This window comes from Meleagris gallopavo, chromosome 6, assembly GCF_905368555.1.
Source record: "Meleagris gallopavo chromosome 6, MGAL_WU_HG_1.1, whole genome shotgun sequence".
In the NCBI taxonomy this organism is placed as follows: domain Eukaryota; kingdom Metazoa; phylum Chordata; class Aves; order Galliformes; family Phasianidae; genus Meleagris; species Meleagris gallopavo.
In genome coordinates this window covers 13,144,800-13,172,212 of record NC_139409.1, presented here as the reverse complement: position 1 = coordinate 13,172,212, position 27,413 = coordinate 13,144,800, and the positions used below count along the sequence as shown (strand labels likewise).

The window sequence follows — 27,413 nt, the reverse complement described above, 5'->3', positions numbered from 1 at the left end:
AGTAGAAAGTACTCCTGCCTTTACTAGTTTTTTTTTACCCTTTTCTTCATTAAATGCAATAAAATTGGCAAGCTGAAAAATAGAGCATGCAGCACCTGCCTTTAGAAATTTTGCTGTGATTTTCAGTGTTAGGACAATTTTAATCTGGCAGCACATAGTTTATTGCTTCTAAAAGCAACTTATAAATAATTTATTAAAACAGAAAGGTTTATTTGCTTGCATGCAACCAGCATTTAAGCCATTTCTCAATTTTGATCAGCATTCAGTAAGGACAGATAATGAATCACATTCCCAACAGCATCAACGTAAGAACACTTGGCATCCTCTGAAGTGAAGATGAAACATGTTGAGATATGAAGCACCACATTGACTTACTTGCACGGAGAACTGAAGGGGTGACCTCGATTTCACTTGTTGCTTGGTAGGGCTGAAAGGCCGATGCTGCGTTGGACCCCAACTCACTGCCAAAAATCTCAGGACTCTGTGTGCCTGTTGAGCTGGCACTGGTGCCATCGCCTCCATGGTGAGGATCTTGCTCATCAAATACAGCCACCAACTGCAAACGACATTTAATCAACTGTTAAAAAGAAACCTCCAGCAACATCAAAGGGCCACTGGAAGTGAGAATTTCATCATTTCTTCCCATCAAAAAGAAAGAAATGCCCATAAGCACTGACTCAAATCAAGACCTAGACCACAACCCCAGCCCAAAGAAAGACAGCTCTGCCCAAGGCAAGGCCAGGGACCAGTAGCTCCAACACAGCACAGACCCCAGCACCATGAGCACAGAGCAAGTGGTACCAAGCCAGGAAACACAGTCTCATCTTTCCTAGCAAACTCCTCACTCTCACCCAGCAGTGCATAAACTGCTCAAAGCCTGTACAGTGGAGGTTACTACCTGCCTTCTGATACCTCTCTATGCATCACTGTTACAAGGGCAAACCATTGGCAATTACACAACTTTATGGAATAAAAATACACAATAAGAATCACAAACACAGAATCACACAGAATGGCCAGGGTTGGAAGGGATCTCAAGGATCATGAATCTCCAACCCCCCTGCCACATGCAGGGCCAACAACTTCCATATTTAATACTAGACCAGGCTGCTTAGTTCCCCATCCAATATGGCCTTGAACACCTCCAGGGATGGGGCATCCACAACCTCTCTGGGCAGCTGTTCCAGCACCTCACCACTCTCATAGTAAAGAACTTCCCCCTGACATCCAACCTAAATCTCTCCCTTAACTTAAATCCATTTCCCTTTGTCTTGCAGTTATCTACCCTTTCAAAGAGTTGATTCCCCTCCTGTTTGTAGGCTCCCTTTAGGTACTGAAAGGCTGCACTGAGGTCACCCCACAGCTTTCTTTTCTCCAGGCTGAACAAGCCCAGCTCCCTCAGCTCCACAATTGTAGGGGAGGTGCTCCAGTCCCCTGATCATCTTCGTGGCTCTCCTTTGGACCCTGTCCAACAGTTCTGTCTTTTTTGTAGTGGGGACTCCAGACCTGGACACAGTACTCCAGAAGTTATGTTAACACATGCTGAAAGCTACTAAGTACGAAATTACCCTAAAGTGCTCCAATTGCTACAAGTTACCTTGTTATCTATTAATCTGACATCTATTAATGTCTACTCACACAATTCAGCTGTGGGCTTCCCTTGCAAAATTTCACTAGTCAAATTTCCAGAAATATTTCTGTTGTTTGCATTCAGATTCTCCAGGAAAAAAAAAATAAGAGTCAAAGCCCAGATTGAAACTTAGCCAAGACACTAATTTAATTTTGATTTGCTAAACTTCTGTTCACCATTGTGAGAGAAACAGGAAAAACACCATGGCTTTCTCAGTAAATCTGACATTTTTTCCACTATATCTGACTGCTTTTATTTGAAAATAATTTCTCCCATTTTATTTGTAATGACTTACTGAAAGGGAAAAGGCCAGCTGTTGTACACATTTAATTTTCAAGATGGGTAGAGAAGTCCTATAGATAACAGCATTCTGCAGCTTATGAATTAATCTATAATGTAATATCTGAAAGACATTTCTAAGAACGCATTACATTCTTCTGACCATATTGGTAGGGTAAATGGAATAAATCAACTTAAACCTGCTCTGATCTCTGCAAATTGTTTGTTTTAACAACACTTAAGGCTTGCTATTACCAAAAGGAATCAGAGAAGTCATTTTTTAATCTTTTTATTTTTTTTTTTTCTTTGAGTGAATTTGACATCATCTCATCCTATAGATTTTAACCATGGTCCCATAACTCCAATCTGACATATGCAAACATGTTTTAAAAAAAATAATAATTAAAAATAAACAGATTAAAAATTGCAACTGGAAGCCCAAATGGAAATCATTTGAGAATAGAGCTTTTGAAGCTACTTTCAGGCATTAATGTTTTGTTGTTGTTGTTGTTTTTTAATGAGTAGTTCTGAAACTGCAGAGAGTAGCAAGCTTCTGCCAATAATTCCATTCCTAATGCAAATTTAGGCTCTGGCATGTGCAAAGAGAAAGAACAAATCAGTAATGGGTAAAAGTCAGTGCTCTCTGCAGGGCTATTTGGAAGGTAGGCAGCAGAAGGAAAGGCAGGCTGCAACAGCAGATAGAGCGGGAGGTTTTAACAAACGATTCACCATTTTATATTTGAGAAACCAGCATATGATGAGATAGCACCAAAAGAGTTGGGACAATATCTGAAACATGAGTACATCAATAGTATGAGACAGCTAATTTTGTAACATGCTGAGAAATACTAATGCTTACACAAATTGAAACACATTTCTCAAAAGCAGCACACTTTACATTTCTAACAATTTGACTGTTTTGTATAACAGCTAATTATCAATCTCCAGCAATTGAAAATAAATTAATCCACAAGTGAAAATGTGGAAGGCATTGGTACACAAAGGATGAATTTAAGAATTCCAAGGATGAAGCATCAAATCTACTTTCCACAGCATGTATCAAGATAAATCCCCAAATTACATTCTGCTCCTTTGAGGCTAACTGAAAAATATCACTGCATGCTCCTGCAAGGATCTGTGAATACATTAAACATATTAAAAAGTATGTTCATATCAAGATATAGATATAGATATATATATATATATCTATATCTATATATATATATACACACACATCCATGTTCTACTGTAAGTTGCCTCCAGCTTTTTACCTATTCCAAGCAGCTTACAACCTATGACTTCAGAACATCTAAAACAGAATGCTTCTCATTTCAAGCTCAGCTTTTGATCTTAGATATTTTCATAGGTAATTCACCATTTTGACAGCGTCATACCTTCAAAAGGTTTCAGTTCCAATAAAAAGCATACCAAGTTGTAACATTTTTGCATATAACCTGTAAAGAAACAAAAGCCATGATAGCTTTCTCCAAACCTAATTAGCTTTGCATTAATTCTGCAGTAGTGGCATCCCTAACAACAAGCAAATCTTGACAACTGAAAGACTTACAGTGAATTCCAGCTTGGACCTTGACTTCCAGAGCTTGGTATTCCACTCTTAGGGTGACAGTGAGATTATGGGAAACAAGAAAAAATAAGATATCTTCCACCATACTCGCACACTGAGAATTATCTTCTGGATTCTCCAATATTTTTCCTCAAAGGCAATTCCTTGAGGAGTGACATAAGGAACAACACACAGCTGTACTTTGTGAAGCCCACAAGCCCGTGATATCACAACCATAGAGACAAACATTAAGAGAATCCTTAGGCCTAGTTGGACACAAGCCATATCAGGAGGTCACTGGACCCACCAAGAAGTGGGATGCTTTGTGCAGTAACAGATGCTTTGTGCCAAGGAAGCAATAACCTGTCAGCAAGGTGCCAGGCATGTTCAAAGGTCAGGTACATGGTGCTAATGTGGCAAAGCACGTAACACAGATTACTGAAGTAGCTGTTTGTAGCCTTCAAGTCAGTGGTAAACTGATTGAATTTTGATAGGTTTTAAATACTAGGTTTACAAAGAGCATAGAAAACAAAGATGACTATTATGTCTGAAAATAACAGCATTTGTGGAGAAACAACTTCCAGGTTGGTGCTTTCTCTTTTCATTCTTTCTTTTTAGCTTCTTTTTTTAAACACAACTGAGATTACCATAGTTGCACCCTATACCCATTTTGAAATAAAGTGAACTGCATACGTCTTCCCAGAATTATTCTGTAATGATTACTTCCAATGCATGACACAGTTTGTATCCTGTTCTCCATCTTACAATCCTGGATTTGCCATTACCTGAGGAATCCAGTACACCAATCATTCTCACTCTGGAAATCAGTAAAAGGGACGAACAAACCATAACAAAGCACAAGGAAAGAAAGCAGATAAGCTGATTAATATTAGATTAGGTCTTTAAAAGACTTTCCACCAAAATTTAATGAAAAGTGGAGCTACTTGGCTTGTCTGAATCCAACCCACAGTCAAAGGCCAAAGTCATATCAGCAACAGGATTAAATAAGTAATAATAGTACTAATAGTAACAATGATATTTCAAGCCATTTCTCCCCCTCCTCACCCCACCAATCCATGGGACCTGAATCTGAACTCAAAGAATTGAAATTATGGTTAATAGGCTACAGCAGGATACACTGCTTGCAGTTTTCAATCACTGAATAAAAAATCTGGAACTAAGAAATAAAACTCAGTAGCAAAAAAATCAATCTGTTATCCTGAAACAAATTTAATAAATGGTAGGCTTAATTCAGACTGACATGTTTACATTTCCGATTATAACAGCAATAGAAAGGAGATCTCAATACAGATCCACATTCCTCATCAATGTAAACTGGCAAAGGAAAAAAACAGCAGTTTGAACAGGCTGAGAATTTGGTCCCTAGTGAAAGCACAAATTAGTTTTTCCAAGAAAAAAAAAAAGTGTTTAATATTCTGTAGCAGTTACAAATATAAAGAGAGTTGCTTTGTTTAGATTACCACCTATGGAAACGCTCTGTCAATTTCCCCAGCACTTATCTCCAGTCTTTAGCAATGTGTGAAAGGGAATCCATCATTAGCTTTTCTCTTTCTTCAGCCAGGACTGGACATATCACACTAGACAGGTTACATGTATTCATATAAATAAAAAGCAAGAAGAATGATTTATTCTACTATTGACAGATAGCAGCAGTTTACATTCCAATATTCATTATTACAATTTCCTTTGATTCCTAGATAATTAAAAATTAGTAAACACATATGAAGTCTTAATTAATACACTAGATTAAGTACTTGAATTTTAATTAACTGGATTAAAAAAAAAAAACATTCACCAGCAAGACTTGTTTACATTTTGATTAAATACTAAGACCATATAAAACAAGTCATCACTCTTACAGTGCAATTAGCTCATCCAAAACCAGAAATCCTCTACTTCACAAAAACCCATAAAGCCAGGATGTCTAGCTGTATTTTTCCTATGACATGCAAGACAGACAAAACGATCACTTGTATTTTACGTATTCCTAAGCATCTCTCCAAAACCTGTAAATTCTTTAATAATACACTGATGAATCTGACACTGTCTCCTGTATAGGCATCAGCACCTGTTAAAATCCCTTTTTTGCTTTTTTTTTTTTCCCCCCCCAATAATTAAAAGTTATTTTAAATATCAGTTTCCTTCTCACTAGGATAATTACCAGAGCATTTCATAACGGACATTCCCAATTTGTTCCCCTGTTCATCACCCTGCACTCTGCAGCTGACCTGCTGGGTGCCCAGCAGCCTCCATCCCTCCGGCTGAGCTGCTCCCTCCCTGCTGGCCTACACAATGATTTCCAGATGTGGGCTTCATTACACAGCTGCTGTGTTCTTCTGTGGAGTTTGTTACACATCTTCTCCCTCAGATTGGCCCTCCACATACAGAACTGCCTTTCACACAAGTGGTTATTTTTCTGCTTTCAACAGACTGCAGAGAGGCACCTCCGAGTCCAAAAACTTCTCCAGACAGTTGTGCAGACTTAAGCACCTGTATCACCTGAATGACTGCCCATTTGCCTTGCAGTGAGCACAGCCGAAGAGAATGCCAGTAAATATCTACGGAAACACTGTATAACTGGCAATAACCCAAAGCAGACAGCATGGACTACTGCTCTGCGCATACTACAAAGCAGAACTAATGAAGTCTTATTGCATAAGGCCAGCAGTAAATCAAATTCCAGCTAATGGCACCTCAGAGCCCAAAGTGTCCAGAAATACAGGTTGTTGCACATGTAAACGAGCAAATGAATATAAGAGGAAGAAACAGAAATTCTGGAAAATAATTAACAAGGTAGTCTCTAATTGTAATTTAGATGCAAAAGATTCTAAATATGAAATCAATGTGTAGGCTTTCTAAACTGACTTTAATGACAACATGGCACACCTAAATAACTGTCATTCCTTGAGCTTCACTTTTCTACATGGCTCATTAAAAGCCCATTTAAATATAACTACTGTATCAATGAACTGGTAAGATGAAATGCAGAAAAAGGGAACATTTTAACAAATAAGGCACTTCTGTCTGCAGACATAAAAAAAAAAAAAAAAAGATATTATCTGAGGCATCCTGTGCTATATCTCCAACCTGAGTCCTGAGCCCCTCAATACAGACTTACAGATCAGCCAACATTTAAAAATAAGAAAAAAGGCAAATACAGTTTAAATTCAAAGTTATAGCTGAACTGTAGCACAAGTCTTTGTAATTTCAAGAAAGTCTTTACCTATGCAATTCAGCTTCAGTTGGAAGCCAGAACGAGCTTTCAGTAACAACTAGTCAAAGTAATTTAGATAGAAGGGAGTACAACTGGTACCCTCTTAGCTTTACTGCATTATTGCTTTTGAAAATATACAAAGATCATTTCAAGGGTCATGTTCTACTATCAAATTAAAACCTTGCAATAGATCTTATGTGAATTACTCAAAAGCATAATCTCATAGAGAATCAGAAAAACCTGAACTGGAAGGAACCTTTGGAGACCACTCAGATCTCAACCTCTGTTCCATGTTATCTCTTCCAGCTCCTAAACACATCCCGGTACCTCAGGCTGGATCAGCACAGAGGTCTTTTTGTATTGGGGAAATCAAATAGTGCAAAAGCAGAGGGAAACAGTCACTTCTCTCAACCTGCTATACACTTGCTCTTGAAGCCCAGGATAGTTGTCCCCAGGCTGCCTACCAGGTCAGCTCCTACACCACAGGCAGTAAGCTCCCAGCCTGTACTGCTGTGTGGGCTTTCCAGCCCAGGTGCAAGACTCTGCATTTGCTGAACATATTCTGCCCCCTCAAAATCTCCAAGTACAAAATAATCACTGCTGGAAAATGTATCATAGGTCTACTTTAAAGTCATTCTTAAATCTGCTGACTAAGTAAATATCCTTCCGTTACTAAGCTTAGCATAACATACCAAGCTAAATCATCTTTGCAACATCAGAATTCATCTATTAATTCAAAAGACACTTCTATTTTACAGATAGTTTAAGAATCTGCTTTTTTCATAATTCTTTGAATCTAGGAAGTGATTCTGAAGTAAATATACAAGGTTTTTATTAAAACATTGCTTTTGATTATTCATTTCCTATAGCACTTTGATCTGAGGAGTTCTAGAAGCAATATTAAATTGCAATCTAATCTTCTCCCAGTAGGAATTAAATACAGTTTTAGATACTATACTGTAATTTACCAGACTATTTTTAAAATATATTAGTTTAAGATGACATATTTTTAAAAGACTTCTCCTCCCCTCTCTCCACTACTGCTGAGCAACAGCCTAAAAACAACCACAATGACGGCACCCTGCAAAGCACTGTGCATCTTTTCTAACTGAATTGCTCTCTACTGGGCCTCCATGGCTTAATTCAGGCTGAGGTTTAGACCAAGAAATAATATGGTAAGCATTAAAAGTAATCTGAGGACAGATAGATAGGTCATAGAATCATAGAATGTTCAAGTAGGAAGGGACTTTTAAGATCATCCAGTTGCAACCCCACTGCTATAGGCAGGGACACCTCTCACTAGACCAGGTTGCTCAAAGCCCCCAGAATGCCTCCAGGGTGGAAGCATCTACACTTTCTCTGGGCAACCTGTTCCAGTGTCTCCCCATTCACATAGTAGGGAATTTCTTCCTAACACCTAATCTAAATCTATCTTCTTACAGTTTAAAGCCATTTCCCCTCATCCTGTCACTACACGTCCTTACAAAAAGTTCCTGTAGGCCCCCTTCAGCTACTGGAAGGTTGCTATAAAATTCCCCCAGAGCCTTCTCTTCTCCAGGCTGAAGAGCCCAGCACTCTTAGCCTGCCCCCAGAGGGGAGGCACTTCAGTTTGAGATCATCTTCATGGGCCTTCCCCTGGACCCCCTGCTCCATGTCCTTCTTGTGTTGGGGGCCCCAGAACTGGATGCAGTACTCCAGGTGGGATCTTGTCAGAGCAGAATAGAGGGGCAGAATCACCTCCCTCAACCTGCTGGTCCCAGTTCCCTCGATGCAACTTAGGATGCAGTTGGCATTCTGGGCTGCAAGCGCATGTTGCCAGCTCATGCTCAATCTTCCATCAACTGACACTCTCAAATCTTTCTCCTCAGGGCCATTCTCAGCCAAACCTGTATTTGTGCTTGGGACTGTCCAGACCCAGGTGCAGGATCTTTCACTTTGCCTTGTTGATCTTCATGAGGTCAGTATGGGCCCACCTCTCAAGCTTTTCCAGGTCCTTCTGGATGATAGATAGATAGATAGATAGATAGATAGATAGATAGATAGATAGATAGATAGATAAACAGACAGACAGAGGCAGATGCCTGTCGGCTGGGTTTGCTTTTTCATGCCCTCAGTCTTTGAATATCATAGAATCATTAAGGTTGGAGAAGCCACTAAGATCATCCAATCACCAACCCACCACCATCATGACCACTAAACTGTATCCCTCAGTGTCACACCTACTTGTTTCTTGAGACCTCCAGGGACAGTGACTCCATCACTTCCCTAGACAGCTTGTTCCAGTGCATTACCACTCTTTCTGAAAATAAATTTTCCTAATATCCAACCTGAGCCTCTCCTGGTGCAACTTAGGGCCATTGTACCAGATATATAGGTACACATACTGAATGAGAACTTTTAACTGTGCACAAAACTTCAGCTAAGATGACAGTGCAAGAATAGAGAAAAACATTCTCACTTCTTTTAAACAATATTTATCTCTCTCTGATGCTTCTCAGCAAAAATGAAGACATTACAATCAGACAGAAGTCTCATTTCTTCAGTTGCTGCAGCTCCCCCACACAGCAAATAGCAAAACACTTAAGTCCACATATATCTAGGATATGAAGGCAGCTAGGAAAAATATCTCTGTCCTAAATTAGAAAGATTTTCAATCACATTTTTTTAATCATGCGGTTCTTGTAATGGGTCACTTCTTCACTGACTCTTCCTTTGAAAGCATACAGAATATAACTCTAGCTGTTTTTTCCTTAAATACTCAATTTACGCAGAAATTTCTTTTAAAGTCCCTTTGTAAAAACAGCCCTCTTCTTCAAGACTAAGCACATACTCTGCAAAATCATTACAGTACATGATTTACCATGGAGCTCATTTTGAAAAGAATAAAGGAAAAAAAAAAAACATCTACTCCAATTTTTAAGAGGTGTGTGAAGAACACATGGTATCAGAAGAGAGAGCACAGTGTGCGGAAACCATATCTGAGCATGTGAATGAGCCGGTTTCATCTCCTCCAATTTTGCTTCCTCAGCAGTAATGAATATATGTGAACTACATAGGACAATGTTATTAATATTACTTACTTTGGAAGCAATTTTACATACATTTTAGAGCACTATAAAATTCTGCGTCCTCTTTTAAGAGGGCAAGACCCTAAAAGATGCCAGGCTGTTTCCACTCAGCTGAGCCTGCAAGCATGAGGATGAGTCTACAGGTCACCAGGCCTCACGTCAGCAGTGTGAAGCTCAGAGGAGTTCTGTATTTTATTTCTGACACAGAGGTCGGTAGTTAAACAGTGACGCTATGCAGTAAGTAATCCAGACACTGGGGTCATTAGAGGGGCTGGTGTCACACGGCAAGATATATTGCTGAAATAAAGATGTATTAAATCTTAACAGTTGTCTCATCTGTCATTGGAAGCTGCAGCCCTTGAGTACCAAGGAAAAAATGGCTTCAGAAACCTTCAAAAATACCAAAGGTTTTCAATTTCTCTGCTACAGGATCAAAACAGCAGCATTTAACAATCTAAGTTGTGAATTTCGGCTGAGGTACACAAAGGTACCTAGTTAGTTAAAGCACAGATGAATCTTTGCAAGCTTATTAAACTTCAAGAAAATAGATTTGGTAAAATACAGCTCTTAATTTTGTATAGTATGTGCTATTCAATATAATTTGCATGCAAAAGCCAGGAGAATGTGATTAAAAATACCCATCTAGAGACACAGATGAAAAACTTCAAACATTTTGTGATTCCCTTCTGTTCCACTCATTATTTCAATACCTCACTACAACAAAGGAATAGATAACACTTGTCCTTGACATTAGCCTAAATTATCTTCAGCGTGCAATATAATATCTGTTAAATTAGGCTTATTTTAAATCAACGTCAAGGTCTGTTCAAAAGGTAAAACTCTATGTACCCTCTACCTTTTGTATAACAATTTCTCCCCCCGAAACTTTTCAGAGGCCTTAAAAAAAGAAAAGAAAAACCAAGATTGGAATGTTTTTTTAGATAACTTCATTATCGAGTATTTAAAAAAGAACTTTAAAGAGAGAGAGACATTTATTTCTGACATTTCAAAACAACAATAACAATATTCTTCATTTTATGCATAATAGCAAAAATAATCAGCACATTAGTCAATAATTCTTGCTTCCCTTTCTTTAAAAAGTCTAGAAAAATCTTTAATGCAAATGACTGATTGTTCTCCTTGACTAATATTTAATATATTTTTGAAATGTAACAACGGTGAAAACAATGCAACACCTTGCAGCCCATTAGCATTGTCCTTCCTACAGAAATATCCTGTAGTGCTGTTTCAGCCAAGGAGGGGCTGATGTGAGCAGTTTGCACTGGGAATAGGTCATGAGTGCCCCTTCCTGCAGCATCTCAGGCTTGACTTCCCAGAAATATCACATGAATACAGGCCAGACAGAGAGCTCTGATCTTAAGCAAAAAGGCAACCATTAGGCGAAGATCTCCAAACCGTCATACTACAGTTCTTACCAACTGTGTTTTGGTTTTCTATAAGACAGAATTATAGCAATCTCTGTATGACTGGCGTCCCCATCCAGCAGTATATCCATCCATCACACGCAGTAATTTCTAAGGACTGTTTACTTCACACAAAACACCTTTAAGTTAAATGATGTAGTAGCTGATCCCCAGAGAAGTTCTAAAACCTAGTTTCCCAAATTCAAAATCATGTTCAAAATGATCTGGGGCCAGATTTTCTTCAAAAATTTGGCATATTTGTTTGAAGGAAAGCTTGCTTACATTCTGTAAAATCATTAGCAATTAGATGCCAAGACATTCTTGCAAGTCTGCTTTTAAAACCTTCCTGGTGGCTTCTCAAATCAGACCTTGAGATGCTTATGAAAACAAATACTAACAGAAACTGCAACAAAAAGAAATTAAGATTAACAACTGAAGACCTCAGAAGGAAAAGAGATCATTAATGGCATTACATTTAGTCTCAAAGCACATTCACTGCAAATCGAGTTCTTTTGTCTGTGACAGCATAGGAGACCCCCAGTATGACTCCAATTATTCTTTGTACCAACCCACGATGCTTGGATACTTGGTGCAGAACACCACACCCTTACAAGGCTCTCTATATAGGGATGCAGTACTCAGGCTTATAATCGAAGAGGCAGGAACATAAACAATGACTTTTGCCAGAACTGTACTCCTAAATTATTTAGTATGAAAGTTTCAAAGACTCCGGCCTCAGTTTTCAGAAGTCATTTTGGAAATTAATTCCTTAAATCACTGGGGAAACTAGGACGAATGCACTTACATCATCTACATGAATCTAAAAAAATATTTTTAAAAAGAATCACTCAAGAGAAATTACATTTGCATGCACACTCATTTCAAGCTATCAAGCTTGGGCACACTGTACCATTATTACACTTGAGCTCGATTTACCCCCATACAGACGAATTTTCCAAAACAACATAAATAAGTCACCCAGACTGGGGAAGGAGATGCAACATTGTCAAAAGCCATCAGCTTCAACCTACAGACAAGGACTTCACTGAAACTTTGAAGTAGATCCCTTCCATTCTTCAGCTCTAACCCACCCCTGCTTCCTCTGGGCTGCTCTAGCTTCTCTGCTTCTCCTGTTTTCTCTTCTAGAAAAAATTAAAGTTAGAAGGAGCTAACACTCCTTACCAGGGCATGAGATCTGCCTCCATCTGAAGTGCCTATATTATATTTCATAGTCAATTCAAAACTGTTGTAAGGTTATTAAAATCATTCATGATTTTATCTGTGCCAAATGGATCATTACACTGTCAACAGTTATCTTTATTATGCAAAAATATGCAGAACTTAACATCCTTTGTTGAGCTGGCAAAACAGTATATTCAGTAGTAAATCTATTTTTCATTAAATTTTGCACAAGGTTAAAGCATGCGTGGAATTTAATTGCCAAAGGTTCCATTCAGAAACACCACACAAAACAAGCTGTTTCAATTGTGCAACATCAGATTATTTTAAACACATTAATTCTTTTGACTACAGTTCACTGTACTAATGGTTTTCCAATTAATTTATAGTTCCCTTTAATTTTTACTATTACATATTAAGAAAACCTATGAACAGCATCTTCAGTGCTCCTAGTGAGCAAATCCCGTGTATGAATACATATTACCTTGTAGAGATATATAGTAATTGTTTAGCTTTATGAACTCACAACCACATCTTTAGTCGCTGCAAATAAAACCAGCTGTCAAAAAGAGAGGGAAAAAAAAAAACAAAAAAAAAACCTGTAAGAAGGCAGAATACAGGGAGGCAAAGATCAGCTTTGAATCCAGGCTCTCATTTTCCACTCTTCTAAATGTCTTCCCACAGAATCAGGAGTGAATTCAGCTTTGAGTGTAAGCATCAGTTCTTGGAAAGCTCCAACCATCTTGACATAGCTTTTCTGTCTCACTAAGTCTTCATTTAATTTCTAAATTATATAGGGGAGGAAAAAAAAAAAAAAAAAAACACCTCGTTTCCCTTGTGCTTCTCCTGCCAAACTGAATCTCTGCAATTGTACACATTTTTTGAAAACACTTTTGGGGTGCAGTTTGCAGTTTGGCACTACACAAAGCAGGCACATTGCATAAGACTTGTGCAGGTTGCTGTGTAAATTATGCTGTCATAAGTGATTAACATTTAAAAGGACTAACCAGAGGAAGCAGATAATACCTCCAAGATCTGTTTTTAATTAAAACATCCTAGTAATTAATATTAAAAGGAAAAGACTGAAAATGAGAGAGAGCATAGCTTCTGAAAAGAATCATTTTTCATTAGAGGTCACTTTTATCCAAAGTGAAATACCATTTTCAGATTACCTAGCTCACTAGAGACTATTCACTTATTAGAACAACTCCTCCCACATAAATACAAAAAAAAAAAAAAAAAAAACCACACATTTAATCAGAAACATTTATGCATTCATTACTTTTTCAAGCGTCCTTGCTTTAAGATAATCTTTCCCTCACTGAAAGCAAACCTTATTTCACAGTCTCTGTACCTAATTGTTATATCCCAAATGATTTCTCTACTTTCCAAAATAATTACCAAACATTATATCATCTCTGCTAAAACAGTAAAAGGGCATCAACATTCAACCCCATAAGTAGCTAAAATGAATAGCACATACCAGGGAAGTCTAATGCACATAGCCTTTGCACATAAATCAAAGAGCCTTACACATTCTGACAGCTCCATCTAGCCACAGCTACACAAAAGTAACTTTATCCCCAGCAGAGCGAATTAATTTACATTCAGCACATACCAGCTATTACAAAAACTCTTGTGGTCAAAAGTGTCATTTACAGAATGCCTTTACTATTGTTTAACTGTAAGATTAATGCTTTCACAATTGTATCTGTGCTTCAGGTTACTTGGGTTTCAGAGAAACATAGGATCAGAAAAGTCATGTCTTTAAAGGTCTCAAAATTAGAGCATCTGGATAATGTCTGGAACAGATGTAGGAATCAGAACTTGGCAGGAATTCATGAGATAGGAACCTCAAACATTCCTGGGGAGAACACAGAGCAGAATGGAGTACAACATGAAAACCCAAAGCTCAAAGTGACAGAATGGGAGAAAGGAGACACACAAGATGCTGAAGGAACAGATGAGCAAGAATAACAGCAAAACAGCCAGCTGACAGAAACAGAGGAAAGAAGGTGAAGTCTCCTCACTGTGAACCTCCAGCACCCCTAGTGCTAGTTTACAAATCTGCAGTGTACAAACTGCAGATTTGCTTCAGCTTCAGCTGCAGAGCCAGGATGGAGTTTCATCAACACTGCTGATGGGTTAGAACAGTCATGTTCAGTCAGTCAGGTACAGATAATTCTTCTGCCACTTTTTCACTTCCATTCATCAATAACTGATGGTTTGAATGATCTGAAGTTCACCTTTTTGCTTATATTGGGACACTGCATGCACTAGTAAAATAACATATGTCTTTCATGGGAAAATGGTGGTGCTAAATACCTCCAGACATGCAGCTGTAAGCATTTCTTATTCATTATATAATGATTATATGTGAATATTTTAATATAAGTATATTCATTATATAAACAATTTGAGGAAACGAATTCTCATTTAATTCCACATTCTTACTGTCCAAAATGTAAAACAGGTTGATTTGACTGGTGTACATATCACACTCATTAAAAGTGACCTGAATTTCAGAAGTGCAGAATGGCAGTAACACCTTCAGAATTCAGAAAATGCTCCTCTGCTGAAACAGAAACCCTCATAGGGTTACTGAAATACAGTTTACTCAGATCCAACTTCAGGCACACTTGCTTCAGTGCCCACTGCTGCATTCTGCTAATGGATTACTAGGCAGCATGCCTCACTATCTTACTATTCAATTCCTTATGAGAAGTGACAAATGGCTGAAAAGGAAGCTTTATGGTGTTTTGAGATGTAGCTAATACAATTTACAGATCACCGATAAAGCGTTTTCTCCTTAAGCTGATCTAAATCAAAATTTCAAATGCTGCTCATTTACTTAGAGCATTTGAGGTTCAAATCCTACTCTAAGTCCCCTAAAACTCCAAACGATAAATCCTTGAGTTGCAAATATGTAATAGTTCCATTTTCTACATAATTCCAGAATAACTAATGCAGAAGAAAAGGCGATTACACCTCAAAGGTGGATGAGTGCATCTGCCTAAAAATGCAAACAAGAAATGTAAATCTGCCAAGCCTCTTTTCTTCTTTCAGGACATGCACTAGTGGTTAGCCCCAGCTGACAGCACCACACGGCCACAGGTGTTAGATCTCAGTCCAAAGAGGAATTTTACTAAATTCCCTCTGAAATCATACAGGAAAAACCGCACCTCTTACCGCATGCCAGAGCAAAAGCTCCTTCAGTCTGGTAGAGGCAAAGTGGCAGCTAATAAAAGGAGAAGGGCCAGTGAGGAGTCACCGCACTGCCTCCCAGCCTAGGTGTCACTGTCAGCCCAGCTGGCACTCCAGTTTCTTTTAAAAGTAACTAAAAAAAAATATCCACGTGCTTAAAATACCAAAATTTCCCACAAGTATGTATCTAATATTAAGGACAAAAAAAGCAGAAACACCATTAGAAGGTGAGAAGAATCCTAACTGATTGCTTGTGTGCAATCCAGAGGTGAGTACACTAACCACTGTGTTTGGGGTGTGCATGTAGGGTGAGTGGCATGGAGGGATTTTTCTGGAGGTTTTGGGCCCCAGACTAGGCTACTGACTTGGTAATGACCTTTCTCCCTGGAAACGTACATTGATGGCTGTAGAAGGCAACAAAGGGCTGCAGGAGGCAGCAGCACGTGGTGGTCATGCCCAGCGGAAGGGCAAAAGGCTGCAGGAGTGAAAGGCCTCAGGAACATCAGGAGGGCAAGAAGGGCCAGGTTGCTGTGCTAGCACTGGCATTGAAGCGTTTATAAACTCACTTTATAAATACACAGGCTGCCAGCAAGGAGAACAGTAATACCTCTTCTCAGAGGTAGCAAGAACAAAGCACTTCTCCCCTTTCATGGTGGGGTTTACCAGTCATTAATTTGTATCTGGAAGAGAGACTGTAGCTCCTCCACCCCCACTCCACAACTGCCACAGAGAGTTACATCCATGTATCTTGTTTTGTTCCCTCTTCATCTGTTTTGTTGCACCGGAGGAAGCTGAATTTGTAAGTTTGTGATGTTTATTTTGGGTCTGCTATCAGCTATATTCCTTCAGTCATAATTTAGCTAACTGCGTACTGAAGAAACCCAGGCAGATCCCATCAAGGCTGTGGAATGTGCAGTGTTCTCTGAGAAGACAACTCAGCATGATCACTTCGGTTTTCCAGCATTCCCTCCCCCTCCAAAAAAAAAAAAAAAAAAAAAAAAAAAAAAAAATCTCGACTCTGCTAAGGTTATTTCTGTGCTAGTTCCACTCCATGGCTGTCCCGAAGACTCAGGAATCAGCAAAGGGGCTTTCCTCAAGTATGCTGATACCCTCAACTGAGGAATGCCAGGTGAAGCTACTCACAGCATACAGAGCACACTGTGGCCTCAGTGTTAGTTCACTGCAGAACTAAAGGTACCAGGTGTCAGCAGAACAAGCACTTTTAAAGAATCAACTTTTAAGAACTTTGTAAGCTGTTTTGCAGCACTCTTCTGAGCAAGAATACAGTATAGAACCTGTCACCACACCTAAGGTAACGAGGATTCAATGCTTCCCAGAACAGCTCTGGGAAATGTGGTAGGGGCAGCACATGCCCTACCTCATTTTGCAGTCCTGAAGCCAAAAGGACACACATAGTTTGTCCCAGAGGGGTTCAGGAAGAAATTGCCCCTCCATTCTTAATGCACAGAAGAGGAAAGGCACAGGGAATGGGGGGGTGGAGAAATGCAAAATTCATCTTCTGAGAGCACGGCACAGCTTGGATCAGTCTCCAAGCCAAAAACAACTTTGAGACTTATAAGCAAAAGGCAATAAACAGTTCAATACAGGCTGCTCTAAATATTGAGTTGGAAGTTCATTAGGTTCTAATTTACACTTTGCTGATCCTTATAAATTCCACTTAAAACCAAAGTACTTTTCCTTCCAGCAACCATTTCATAGGAGTAAGCCCTGTATTTGAGCTTTCATGTTCAGATGCAATCCCAAAACTATTGAAGAACACCTCCTGGTATACAAAGCAAAATTCTCTAAAATAAAACTACATTGGAAGAGCCAAAATTACTATTTAACAGTGCACTTGCCTTTTCACTGTGTTCATTGATTCTAGAAATCCAGTAATACTGCACACACAAATTTATCCCCAAAACTAATAGAATTTATTTTAAAAATCTATTAACTTAGCCAGACTTGCCAAACTGTTGTATGTTTTTTTAAATAACATCTTGAAATAAACACATCAGAAATAAAACATTATTTTTTAATTCAAAAAGCCGGGAAAAAAATCATTCAACTGAAGCATGGAGCCAAAATGCAGCACAGAGCCTGTCAGCCAACTCTTCACTCTCTGAGATGGTACATGCACTAGTTGGCACGAATGTTGCCTTGGGCGCCTTACCAGGAACCTCCTTACTGCCCAGGGGAAAAGCAGGAGATGCCTGTTTCCGCTATGCCACCACTCATTTGCCAGTTCCATAAGCACATACTCCCTTCAAAACCAAAGAAAGCTGATGGCCAACAAAAGCAGGGGCATCTCAGGAGGAGAAATGGAGAAGTGTTACCTATACAAGTTGTGTCTATATTCAAGCCATACTGCTGCACTGATAAACAGTCATCACTCCTGCTAGAATCCAGTTATCAATGCCACCTAAACCTAAAGTAGTACCATTTCACATATTTTCTGGATGATGTTTTTCTGCTACCCCAAAGTCTGGGGTATTGCAAAAATGTTAACAAAACTGCTGCATGGTAGAGAGCATCAAGTACTAAAATGCTTGATACCTACTCAACAGCCAGACATATTTTCTACAACCAGAGCCTACTACACTCTCAGCTCTTTCCCTTTAGATCCTGTCATGCAGCAGATTGAACTTTGCAAATGACCTTAAGAGTCAACCATAAAGTAATTGACCAAACTTCACCTTTCAGTAAGATTTTTTTCCTGGAGAAGCACTGCTTAACACCAACTGAGACACTCTCTGAAAAGCTGGCCTCCTGCTACTCTCCAGAGAGGTGGAAGCTGAGTGCATTCTGCTCAGCGCTCTCTGCAGGGCAGAACTCACTTCCACTAGTTCTGCAGGCATAACCGTATCAACGTAACTTTAGCACAAATCGGATGCCTAAAATTAGGCAGCAGAAATACCCATCTGTGTTACTCAGATGCAGAGGTATTTGAGAAATAGAAAAGAGCAGATAAAAATAGAGCTCTGTAAAACTAAGCTGTACTTCCAATTATTAAACTATTGGATGCTAACAAATATGAGACCTATCATCAAATATCATTTACATCATATAAGAAACATTAAATCCGCGGAACATCTTTTCAAAAACAAAATATTACTTCAATCATAGTAATATTACTATTACATGCTGTGCATCATCTTAACCACAGGGCCTAAATCAAGGAATAATTGACTAAAAGACTGATATGACTTATAATACAATATCCACCAGTCTCTTTCCAGACTGGGACTAAAGTTTAAGAGCTAGTCTGAAAGCAAGAAACAATGGTTATAATATGAAGTGCTCACAAAATCATGCATTCTGTGAACCAATTTTTATTTTGAAGCAATAGTCCAAACTGCATCAAAATGACACAATAGGTCATTTTCATGTCTTTGGCTCAGCAGCCTAATGAGAGTTGACTGTATTGAAGGCATAAATGAACAGGCCTACAGAATAAAATTCGGACACTCAGATGTACTCTTGAAAAGACCACAGATTGTCTTGACAACTGTCCGGCTGCATTAGCCACACAGACAATCAGCCAAGTGTTTATTGGTGTCATAAGGAAGAATGTGTGGAAAGGAAAAATAGAGTCACTTTAATTAAAATGCTGAAAGCAAGTTAGCAAGAATTCCTGTTAAAAGTACTCATAATCATCATAACCATGCACATGACGTATGTACCACAGCCACTGACCACCACAGAGGTATTCAGCCTCAGGAAAGACTCAGTCTGCAAACAAGCAGAAATCAATAAGGGTCTGCCTGTCCCAGTTTCCCTGAATTCGTTTCTCAAGCAGAGAATAAATTGACAGTTTACCCGCAGAGCTCTTTGTTGCATTGCCTCTCCTTGGGCTCTGCCCAGTGCCTGCCATTCTCATCTGGAACTGCCACTCTCCGGTATTATGAAGAACACAGCCCAGGTTCCATTTGCAGGTCATTTCAGACCTAGTAATGCAGCCATGTATAACTCCACCTCCCTCAGTGAATAACCACATTTAGTATCCCCTTTACGCTCTGACAATCAACCAGAAGTTATTTTAACTAGGGCAGAGCTCTCAACACAACTTTTTCAGAGACATTAGGGACTACAATTTAGATTTAACATTCCAGGTCTTTCCATTCTCTGTTAATGATCCATCTACATTGTGCTTTTGAGATAGGAAACTTCTCAAACATTGTGATATCCCACATGTAGGCTATTTTCCATTAAAGACTAGCAGCCAAAACTATGCTACTTAGGTGACTGAGGAAGATGCAGGTAAATAGCAGTGGCACAGGTCAAAGTAATTCCCCATGCCCTTGCCTGGTGGCATGAGTTCAGGAATGTATTCTAACATTTCGCAACTGGGCAGCAAGAAAACAAGAGAGCAATTGGAATAAGCAAGCACATCCTTCATTGCGCACATGCCACCATGCAGTGAGCCAAGGAACAATGGGGCTGCCTGGTGCTGCACAGAGCTGCGATCAAGATGGAGCACTCCACAGCTCTGCTCGAGTCCCCATGCACCCCCACGTACCTGGCAGGTTCTCTCAAAGGCTCCAGACAAATTACTCCTCATCCCTGAGCACTCTGCAGTATACAATGCAGGCTTTGGGTGCCAAAGCAGGTACCATACCATGCCAGGACTCAATCGGCCAGTTCTTTTGCATCACATGTCCCAAAAAGTGTGTAGCACTTCAAAGCTGTTAAATCCTTCAGATTTCCCAGTAAGAGTTTAAATCTTCTGTAATATGGATGGAAAAAGCATCAAAGCAAGGGAAATACTAAATCATCTCAAGTGATAGCAGCTCAACAGCAAATGGATGGTTAGGTTCACGAGGAGAAGTGGTTGTGGTTTTGTGTTTGCTTGGTTTTTAATATTCACAATGAAAAAACAGTGCACAGCTAACCTACATCTTGCATTATGCCACTGCAAATAAATGTATTACTTTTATTTTCCCTAAAATCACCTTAACTAGCTCTCCTCCTTTTCATATTTTTTCAGACCATTAATGTATTCTCTTCCCACTGGACACAAAATCAACACATTACCTGGCCATCTCACAGGGCTTCTGACAGCCCAAGAAAACACAGTTATTACTGTCAGAACTCAAATGAAATATTCTGAGCTTGGGAAGAAGTTATTAGCTTGACGTTCAAAAACAAGCATGAAATGGAAAAGGGAAGGCAGAATATTTCCCTTACTTTTCTAGGGTTTATTTGGGAGGTTGGAAATGGGTTGTTTTATTTTGCTCATTAAATTGGGGTTTTCTTCCCCCCCCCCCCAACATCCTACCCATTCCATTAAGGAGATGCAGCATAGGAATTTTAAATCATAGCACTTATAAAAGAGCAATTATTTTAGCCTCAGAAAAATTTTAAAATGTTACCTTAATTTTTTTATCTTATATTATACACACAAAATCAACCAATTAATGTCTTTTCACTGCATAACAAATTCTCAGCAAGCAAAATCTGTGATATGACAGATTTTCTCTTTAATAAAGATAAAGCTAAAAGTGCTAACAAAAGCAGCCACTTCACTTTTTCCAGCTGCATTAAAATAAAAAACATATAGTACATAGTTAAATTTACATCTATAATTTGCACACAATCTACTGCACATAGTAGTTGGAAGATAGAAAACCATAATGCAACAGTAAAGAACGGGGAAAGTGAAATACGTCTCCAAATGGTGTTAAAAGGAGAAACAGAAGATCAGTGAGATCTCAGCTCTCCAAGCACACCACTGGGGGAAGAACCGCACTGACAGTCGTGTTTCTTATGACTTAGTGGCACAGAGCATCCCATATGGTACGAGGCCAACCTCACTGTGACTGGCTTCCAGTAAACGGTGCCAGGCAGCCCCATCACTCCTGTTGCAGTGAGCAGCCATCAAAATTACAGTTGTCTCCAAAGAGTATCTCAGAGCGTCATTTCTTTCGAAAGTCATCCACAGGGACCAGTGCTGTTTGATGATGAAATCTCATCCTCAGATAGCATGCACATAAAAATGGCACTAAAACAAATTAACTATGCCATAACATTCAGCAGCAGGCTTTCTGACATTTGAGCAGAGAATTCCACTGATACCTTCCATGTGTATTAAAGATAGAATTAGGTCTATGTGAAAAATCAATTCTCAAATATTTCTGTAAAACCGAGCATTAAAAAAACAAAAATAAAAATACAGGTATGCTGGATCCATCCATCCCTGTATTTGCCTCAACAGCAGTCCCCAACAGCAGATGCCAAATAACAGGACAAAAATATTTCTTCAGTTACCCAGTGGTTTGCAGTTCAGGGACATCCTAATCCACGCATTCTGTATTTGTGTTTAGAGTATCTAAGCCAAAACTAAATATAAGTTTGTAAAATAAAAAGATGTTATACAAATAGTTTGAAATAGAATGAAATCCAGACTCTAGGATTGACTGCTATTTGTGCCATTATATTCTGATCTCATCTGATCTATTCTTTTCACGCACACTGCATTTCAAAGCCAAACTTCACAATTACAAACAAAGTGTTTTTCTCTGGTGCATTTGTTTTTTTTTTCCCCCACAACAATTTATATCAGGCTGATCCATACGAACAACAAAATATGTTCCAAATCAGCTGGAAAATCAGCAGGTGACTTAACTTTGTGAACTACACTTTTGTATTTAAAGGCCCTATTTAGTTCTGAAGAGTTAATTGTATTTAGTTTCAAATCTAAATTCTATTTATACAAACAAGGTACCTTTATAAACTGCATTATAAGTCCTTCTGGGTTACAGAAACTCTGAAAGAATCCTGAATAACAATTTCCAACAAAAGAACCATCATACTCTGCTGCAATTTTCCCAAAATGTGGACAAATTGCAGAGGTTTCTTTCAGAAGTCTAGTTTTACTTCCAGAACTCAGGTTACTTGCATCACATTTCAGTTCACTCTGTGTTCCAAGAACAGTTTGTTTGCCTTTCTAAAGAGTCTCAGTGCACAATGGAAACACTGTCAAAACCAATAAAGAGGTGCTCTGAACTTTGATGGGCATCTCAGCACTTCAAGGCACATTCAGAAGAAGGGAGACATCCTCCTGTGAGAGCACAAGTTTTGCAGTCACGCAATGGTAGGACCATCAAGTATTTTCTCCTGATCTGCAAAGTGATTTATAGTTTTTCAGTCCTTAACTGTTTAGAGTAACAATAAAACAGCAGGAGCATAACACTGTCGTGTTCTGTTTTCTAAGAGATCCTGTTTTTCATTACGCTAAATCATATTATATTCTACTTGTACTCCATTCTGGAAGAAAAATAAATAAGATTTTAAAACCTTTTAAATATATCAAAGTACTTTGCAAATATGGTTTATGCGTCCTCTTTCTATAAGTGATTAGGAGTCTTTCTATGAAACACAGAAGTTCTGCTATTGTAATTGCATCATGCCTTTCAAGCCACCTTCCTCATATACATTAATGACAATTTCTTGTTTCATAGGCCAACACTGCTGCAAAAAGGAGGCAGGATTTATATAATAAATAGAATTGAACAAGAATCCTGAATCCCAAATGTATGGCCTTATGGTGACTTCAACTGAAAAATGTAAAAGAAATGTGCTCTAAAAGTAACTAAACCTGTTGGGAAAAATCAGAAAATGTTTGTTTTCCCACTCATACAGCACAGTAATGAAAAATTTTAATTCTCACTCAATACTGAAGTAAATATTTCTAAAGTATTGATTTTGCAAAACTCTTGAACACCTTGCAAATGTAGCAGTTCTCATAAACACTCATCACACCTACTGGAAAGGACAATCTGAATTGGTTTTTCTGAACAGTTTTTCACAGAAAGATTGGAAGATAACTATTTCTCCCATGAAGTTTTGGTGGTTTTTTTTTCTCCTTTTCATAAAATTAACAATTTACACAGAACCCTATTTGTCACAGTTAAGTTTCTAATACAGAACCTACAATTTCTATTTATGCTTCTTTTTTTTTTTTTAATACATTTTCCAATATTCCATGACACATATAAAATGTATGTATAACAGGCATTTCCAAGGCCCTTCTCAGAAGCCATGACCTCTGTGAATACTATCTTCAATGAGAATCTTTAGGGTTTATTAGAAATCATTTCATGAAACATAAGCATACTATCTAAACAGCATCTTAAAACCTACTCAAAACTGAATTCTCCAAGTTACCTAAGCAATTCAGCCATTGATATGATTAATTTTGATGTAAATCTCTCTCAGGGACTTTAATGAGCCAAGTCAGGAAAATCCAAATTAAATTAAAGAGATGTAAACTGGATCTCAGGAGCTCGTAAGTAATGATGTTAACAATATTTCTCAATACTATCTAGAAATTATACATTTGTAATCATTTTAAAATGTAATTAGTTCCGTAAGAAATATAGAAATTACTCAAGGATTCCTAGAAATATTTTTTAAATATCCAGCTTAGGGGATTTGACGTAAAACAGTGATTTTGTTTCTCCATTAGGAACCCACCTCACCCACTATTCAGAAATCAGCACACAACACCTTGCTGGGGGGGCCAAAGTTCTAGGGAAGGAAACAAAGATTTATTTTCAGACTTCCTTATAGACCCAGGTGAAGTCAGATGATAGTAAACCTGCCTCCTCACTGCAGATTTCTTGAAACAGCACAGAGAGCTAGTCTAGGAATCCAGAGAAACAACATCTGGATCAAAAAGTGGCAATTGCAAAAAAATGCTAATGCAAATTGCACAGTACAACTGATTCAAAGGTAAAGCTGAGTGCAAAGACAATGAAATCTCTTTAAGATTTCTTGCAACTCATGTCTTCTTCTCCAAACCTTAGAAAGGAAATGCAAAAAAAGCAGGAAGAATAAGCCGTTATCAGTCTAGACAATAATCAGGATGATTTCACATATATCAGTGTAATAAACACACTTCTTTCAAATCTATCTTACATATAAGAAAAAATGCTCACTGCATCCAAAAGCAGGTCTCCATGTAACCAAGAATAAGCTCTATAAAGCTCTACCAAGTTCAAAAGACAGGCCAGACATAGGAACATTTCAACGTTTGATAATTCTATATTGACAAGGCATCATGATAAAAGGCACTTTTATTCTGAAACCTAATAAAACACCCTTTGTCTCTCCCCCCATGATAACATTATGCCTAATAGTTGATGTCATAAACATCAGGGGATGGATGAGAGCAGTTGTCATGGGGACAGAAGTCCCCATACATCTTTAGAAGGGAGAATACTTAGTTCTAAAACATCAGCTTAACAAACACAGTAACAAGAACATATTCCACATAAGAACTACAATGATATTTGTGAAGCATCATGAGGCTTCCATATACACAGATAATGAGAAATCTCAAAGGAACAGAAATTTTTCCACATAGGTGTAAAAGTGTAAATATGGTACTAGCAACTTGCACTTTTAAAAAATTAATAATTACTACCCTTGAAAATAAAAATGTTTTCAAAGTTTTGATTTACATACCTTAATTTTCTATGATAATAAAAATAAAATACAGACAATGATGAATGTCTTCAGTCAGAGAGCACAATAGAGTCTGCTTATCCTCTTAAGAAATACCCTAACTTGTACACATAGAATGCAAAACAAGACTGTGAAAGTTTACATATTAAGTAGCTTTGAAAATTTTAACTGTAAAGGACCCTTGAATTCTTCAAAAAATGAAGAGTCCATAGTAAAATAATCCAATTAACTACGTTGGAATTGCAAAGTAGTCTTCATGAAAAAACAGTTCCATGGAAAGTGAGCACAGCAAACGGTAATCTGTGTTTAATTCAGGAAGACATCACTGCAGGAATGAACTGGAAAGTCTGAAAAAACATCTTACATGATCAAGATCTACAGTACAAGATTTACCTTACAGGTAGAGCAACAACAAATTGATATCTGAATGACACTCTATTTCTGCCCCGGAATCTCTTTTACCCCACGATTCCCTTCAGTATCTTTATAAAAAAAAAAAAATTTTCTTTCTTTCTCCTTCTCTACCTGTGCAAGACACACGAATGGGGCAGACAATGAACATTAAGGGTTTCCTTACTCTGCTTACTATTACTCGTCTTCTAGATACTGCAAAGCCCTCTTAAACTACGACTCGCAACATACATTAGTATTTTTCCTCCATCTTGAGATCAATTTTTCTGATCTTATAGCACACAGCTTTTTTTTCCAATTTTCCATGACACTGAAGAAATATGCATTGCATACATCCTTATGATAGAACTTAAAGTGCTTTTTCACTGACACCAGCCGGTATCCATATTATTATATTATATTCATATCAATGCCATATTATAGGAAATGCTTTGGAAAGGGAGACTAAGGTTAGAGAAAGGCATAAAAAATAAATATGTTTATAATTTACAGCTAGGGCTGTTCTATTTGTAAAATAAATTAGATTAAAAAAAAAAATCCTGACAAAAGATTGGCTGTGTATTTAATATCCTAGAATCTCTCGATTTTGAGCATGTAATTTCTGTCCTCCCTGAAAAACAGAACAATTTGATATTTCAATCATAAAGTAGTAAAACATAGAAAAAGCTTCATTTACTTGAAGAAAACTGATGAACCTTCATCTATTGTCAAGCTCTTTATTACTTAAATTTGACACAGGAGTCCACTTAATGCAAAACAGCAGTTTCTGAACAGCTCTTTGTGTGAAAATTTCTTCTAGAAAACCATTTGCTTTTGTTTTAACTGTACCGTTTCCACACTACAGATAAAGCTAACCAGAACCTAAGCAGCACTCCTTCTCCAGAATGAACATACTGAAAGGTAAGAAATAACCAAGAATAGGTAGTACCTACGTGTGCACAGCAGTCACCTGTGCACAGTTTACAAGCTGAAATTTCAAGACACTCAGCTGTCTGTTTCTGTATAAATCAAAGACTAATACACTTTGTCTAAGAAAAACAATTTATATGAAAACTTTCAGCTAACTGTAAAGAACATAGTGTTATTGCATGGTTTCATTATCTTAATTTGAATTGAGAATCTAAATATATTACATTTTTCTATGTATTTATTTTCTCAGATAAAGTTTGTTGTTGTTGGAGTTGTTGTTTGACTGTTTCTTTTTACTTTTTAAAAATATAAGATAACATTTTCTCACCCCCCCCAATAAAAGAACAAAAATAAACAAGGAACTGTTTTAAATTCCCTAATTTAAGTAGGTACAATATGCTCTAGCTACTCAAACTGTCTCTTACACATCTGTAAGTAAAGAAGTAAAACTGCTTTACCACAGATAAATGGAGACAGGAGCTTAAGAAAAATATTGATAAAAACTTTCAGTATTTCAATGCAAGCCGGTGAAATGGAAAAGAAAAAAAAAAAAACCCGCATCATCATCACAGTAGTCTCGTAGTCTTTTTGTATGTTTCCAACCTTCATAGATGAAGGGATTCATTTGTAAGATGAGTACAGGACAAAATGGCCAGAACAAAAAATCTGAAAACAGAGAGCTGATTTATTTCTTAAGATACATAATCAAAGACAGGAGCATTTCGATGAATTATGACTTTTTGTAAGTTACTAATACACCTTTGCCCCCTTTTTACTGCTATCGCTCCCTGGAAATAATACACCCAGCCATTTTGTTAAAAAGAAAGTTTCATTTCACAGTTCACAGATACTCCTGAATCTGCTAAAACATTATTTGCCAATTATTAACACCACCACCCACCACTGACTCTGGTTTTATCTGGTCTTTATTAATATGATAAAAAGCAACTTTTCTTTCATCTTAAAATATGGCCTGCTTTAAAATACGAAATAAGAATCACAGATAGGAATATCTTTCAGTTAAAGAACAGATTTTAATGTC

At 37.9% G+C, this 27,413-nt stretch overlaps 1 protein-coding gene across 12 annotated transcripts in view; it reads right to left on the bottom strand.

The window, feature by feature from the left end:
* Positions 1–27,413, bottom strand: part of PARD3 (par-3 family cell polarity regulator) — a 434,123-nt gene that overhangs the window by 296,607 nt on the left and 110,103 nt on the right. For all 12 annotated transcript variants that reach the window (XM_085227074.1, XM_085227084.1, XM_085227082.1 and 9 more), the window contains exon 3: positions 376–556. In XM_085227074.1, coding sequence (XP_085083200.1) covers positions 376–556 — 181 coding nt within the window. The remainder of the gene's footprint in view (positions 1–375; positions 557–27,413) is intronic.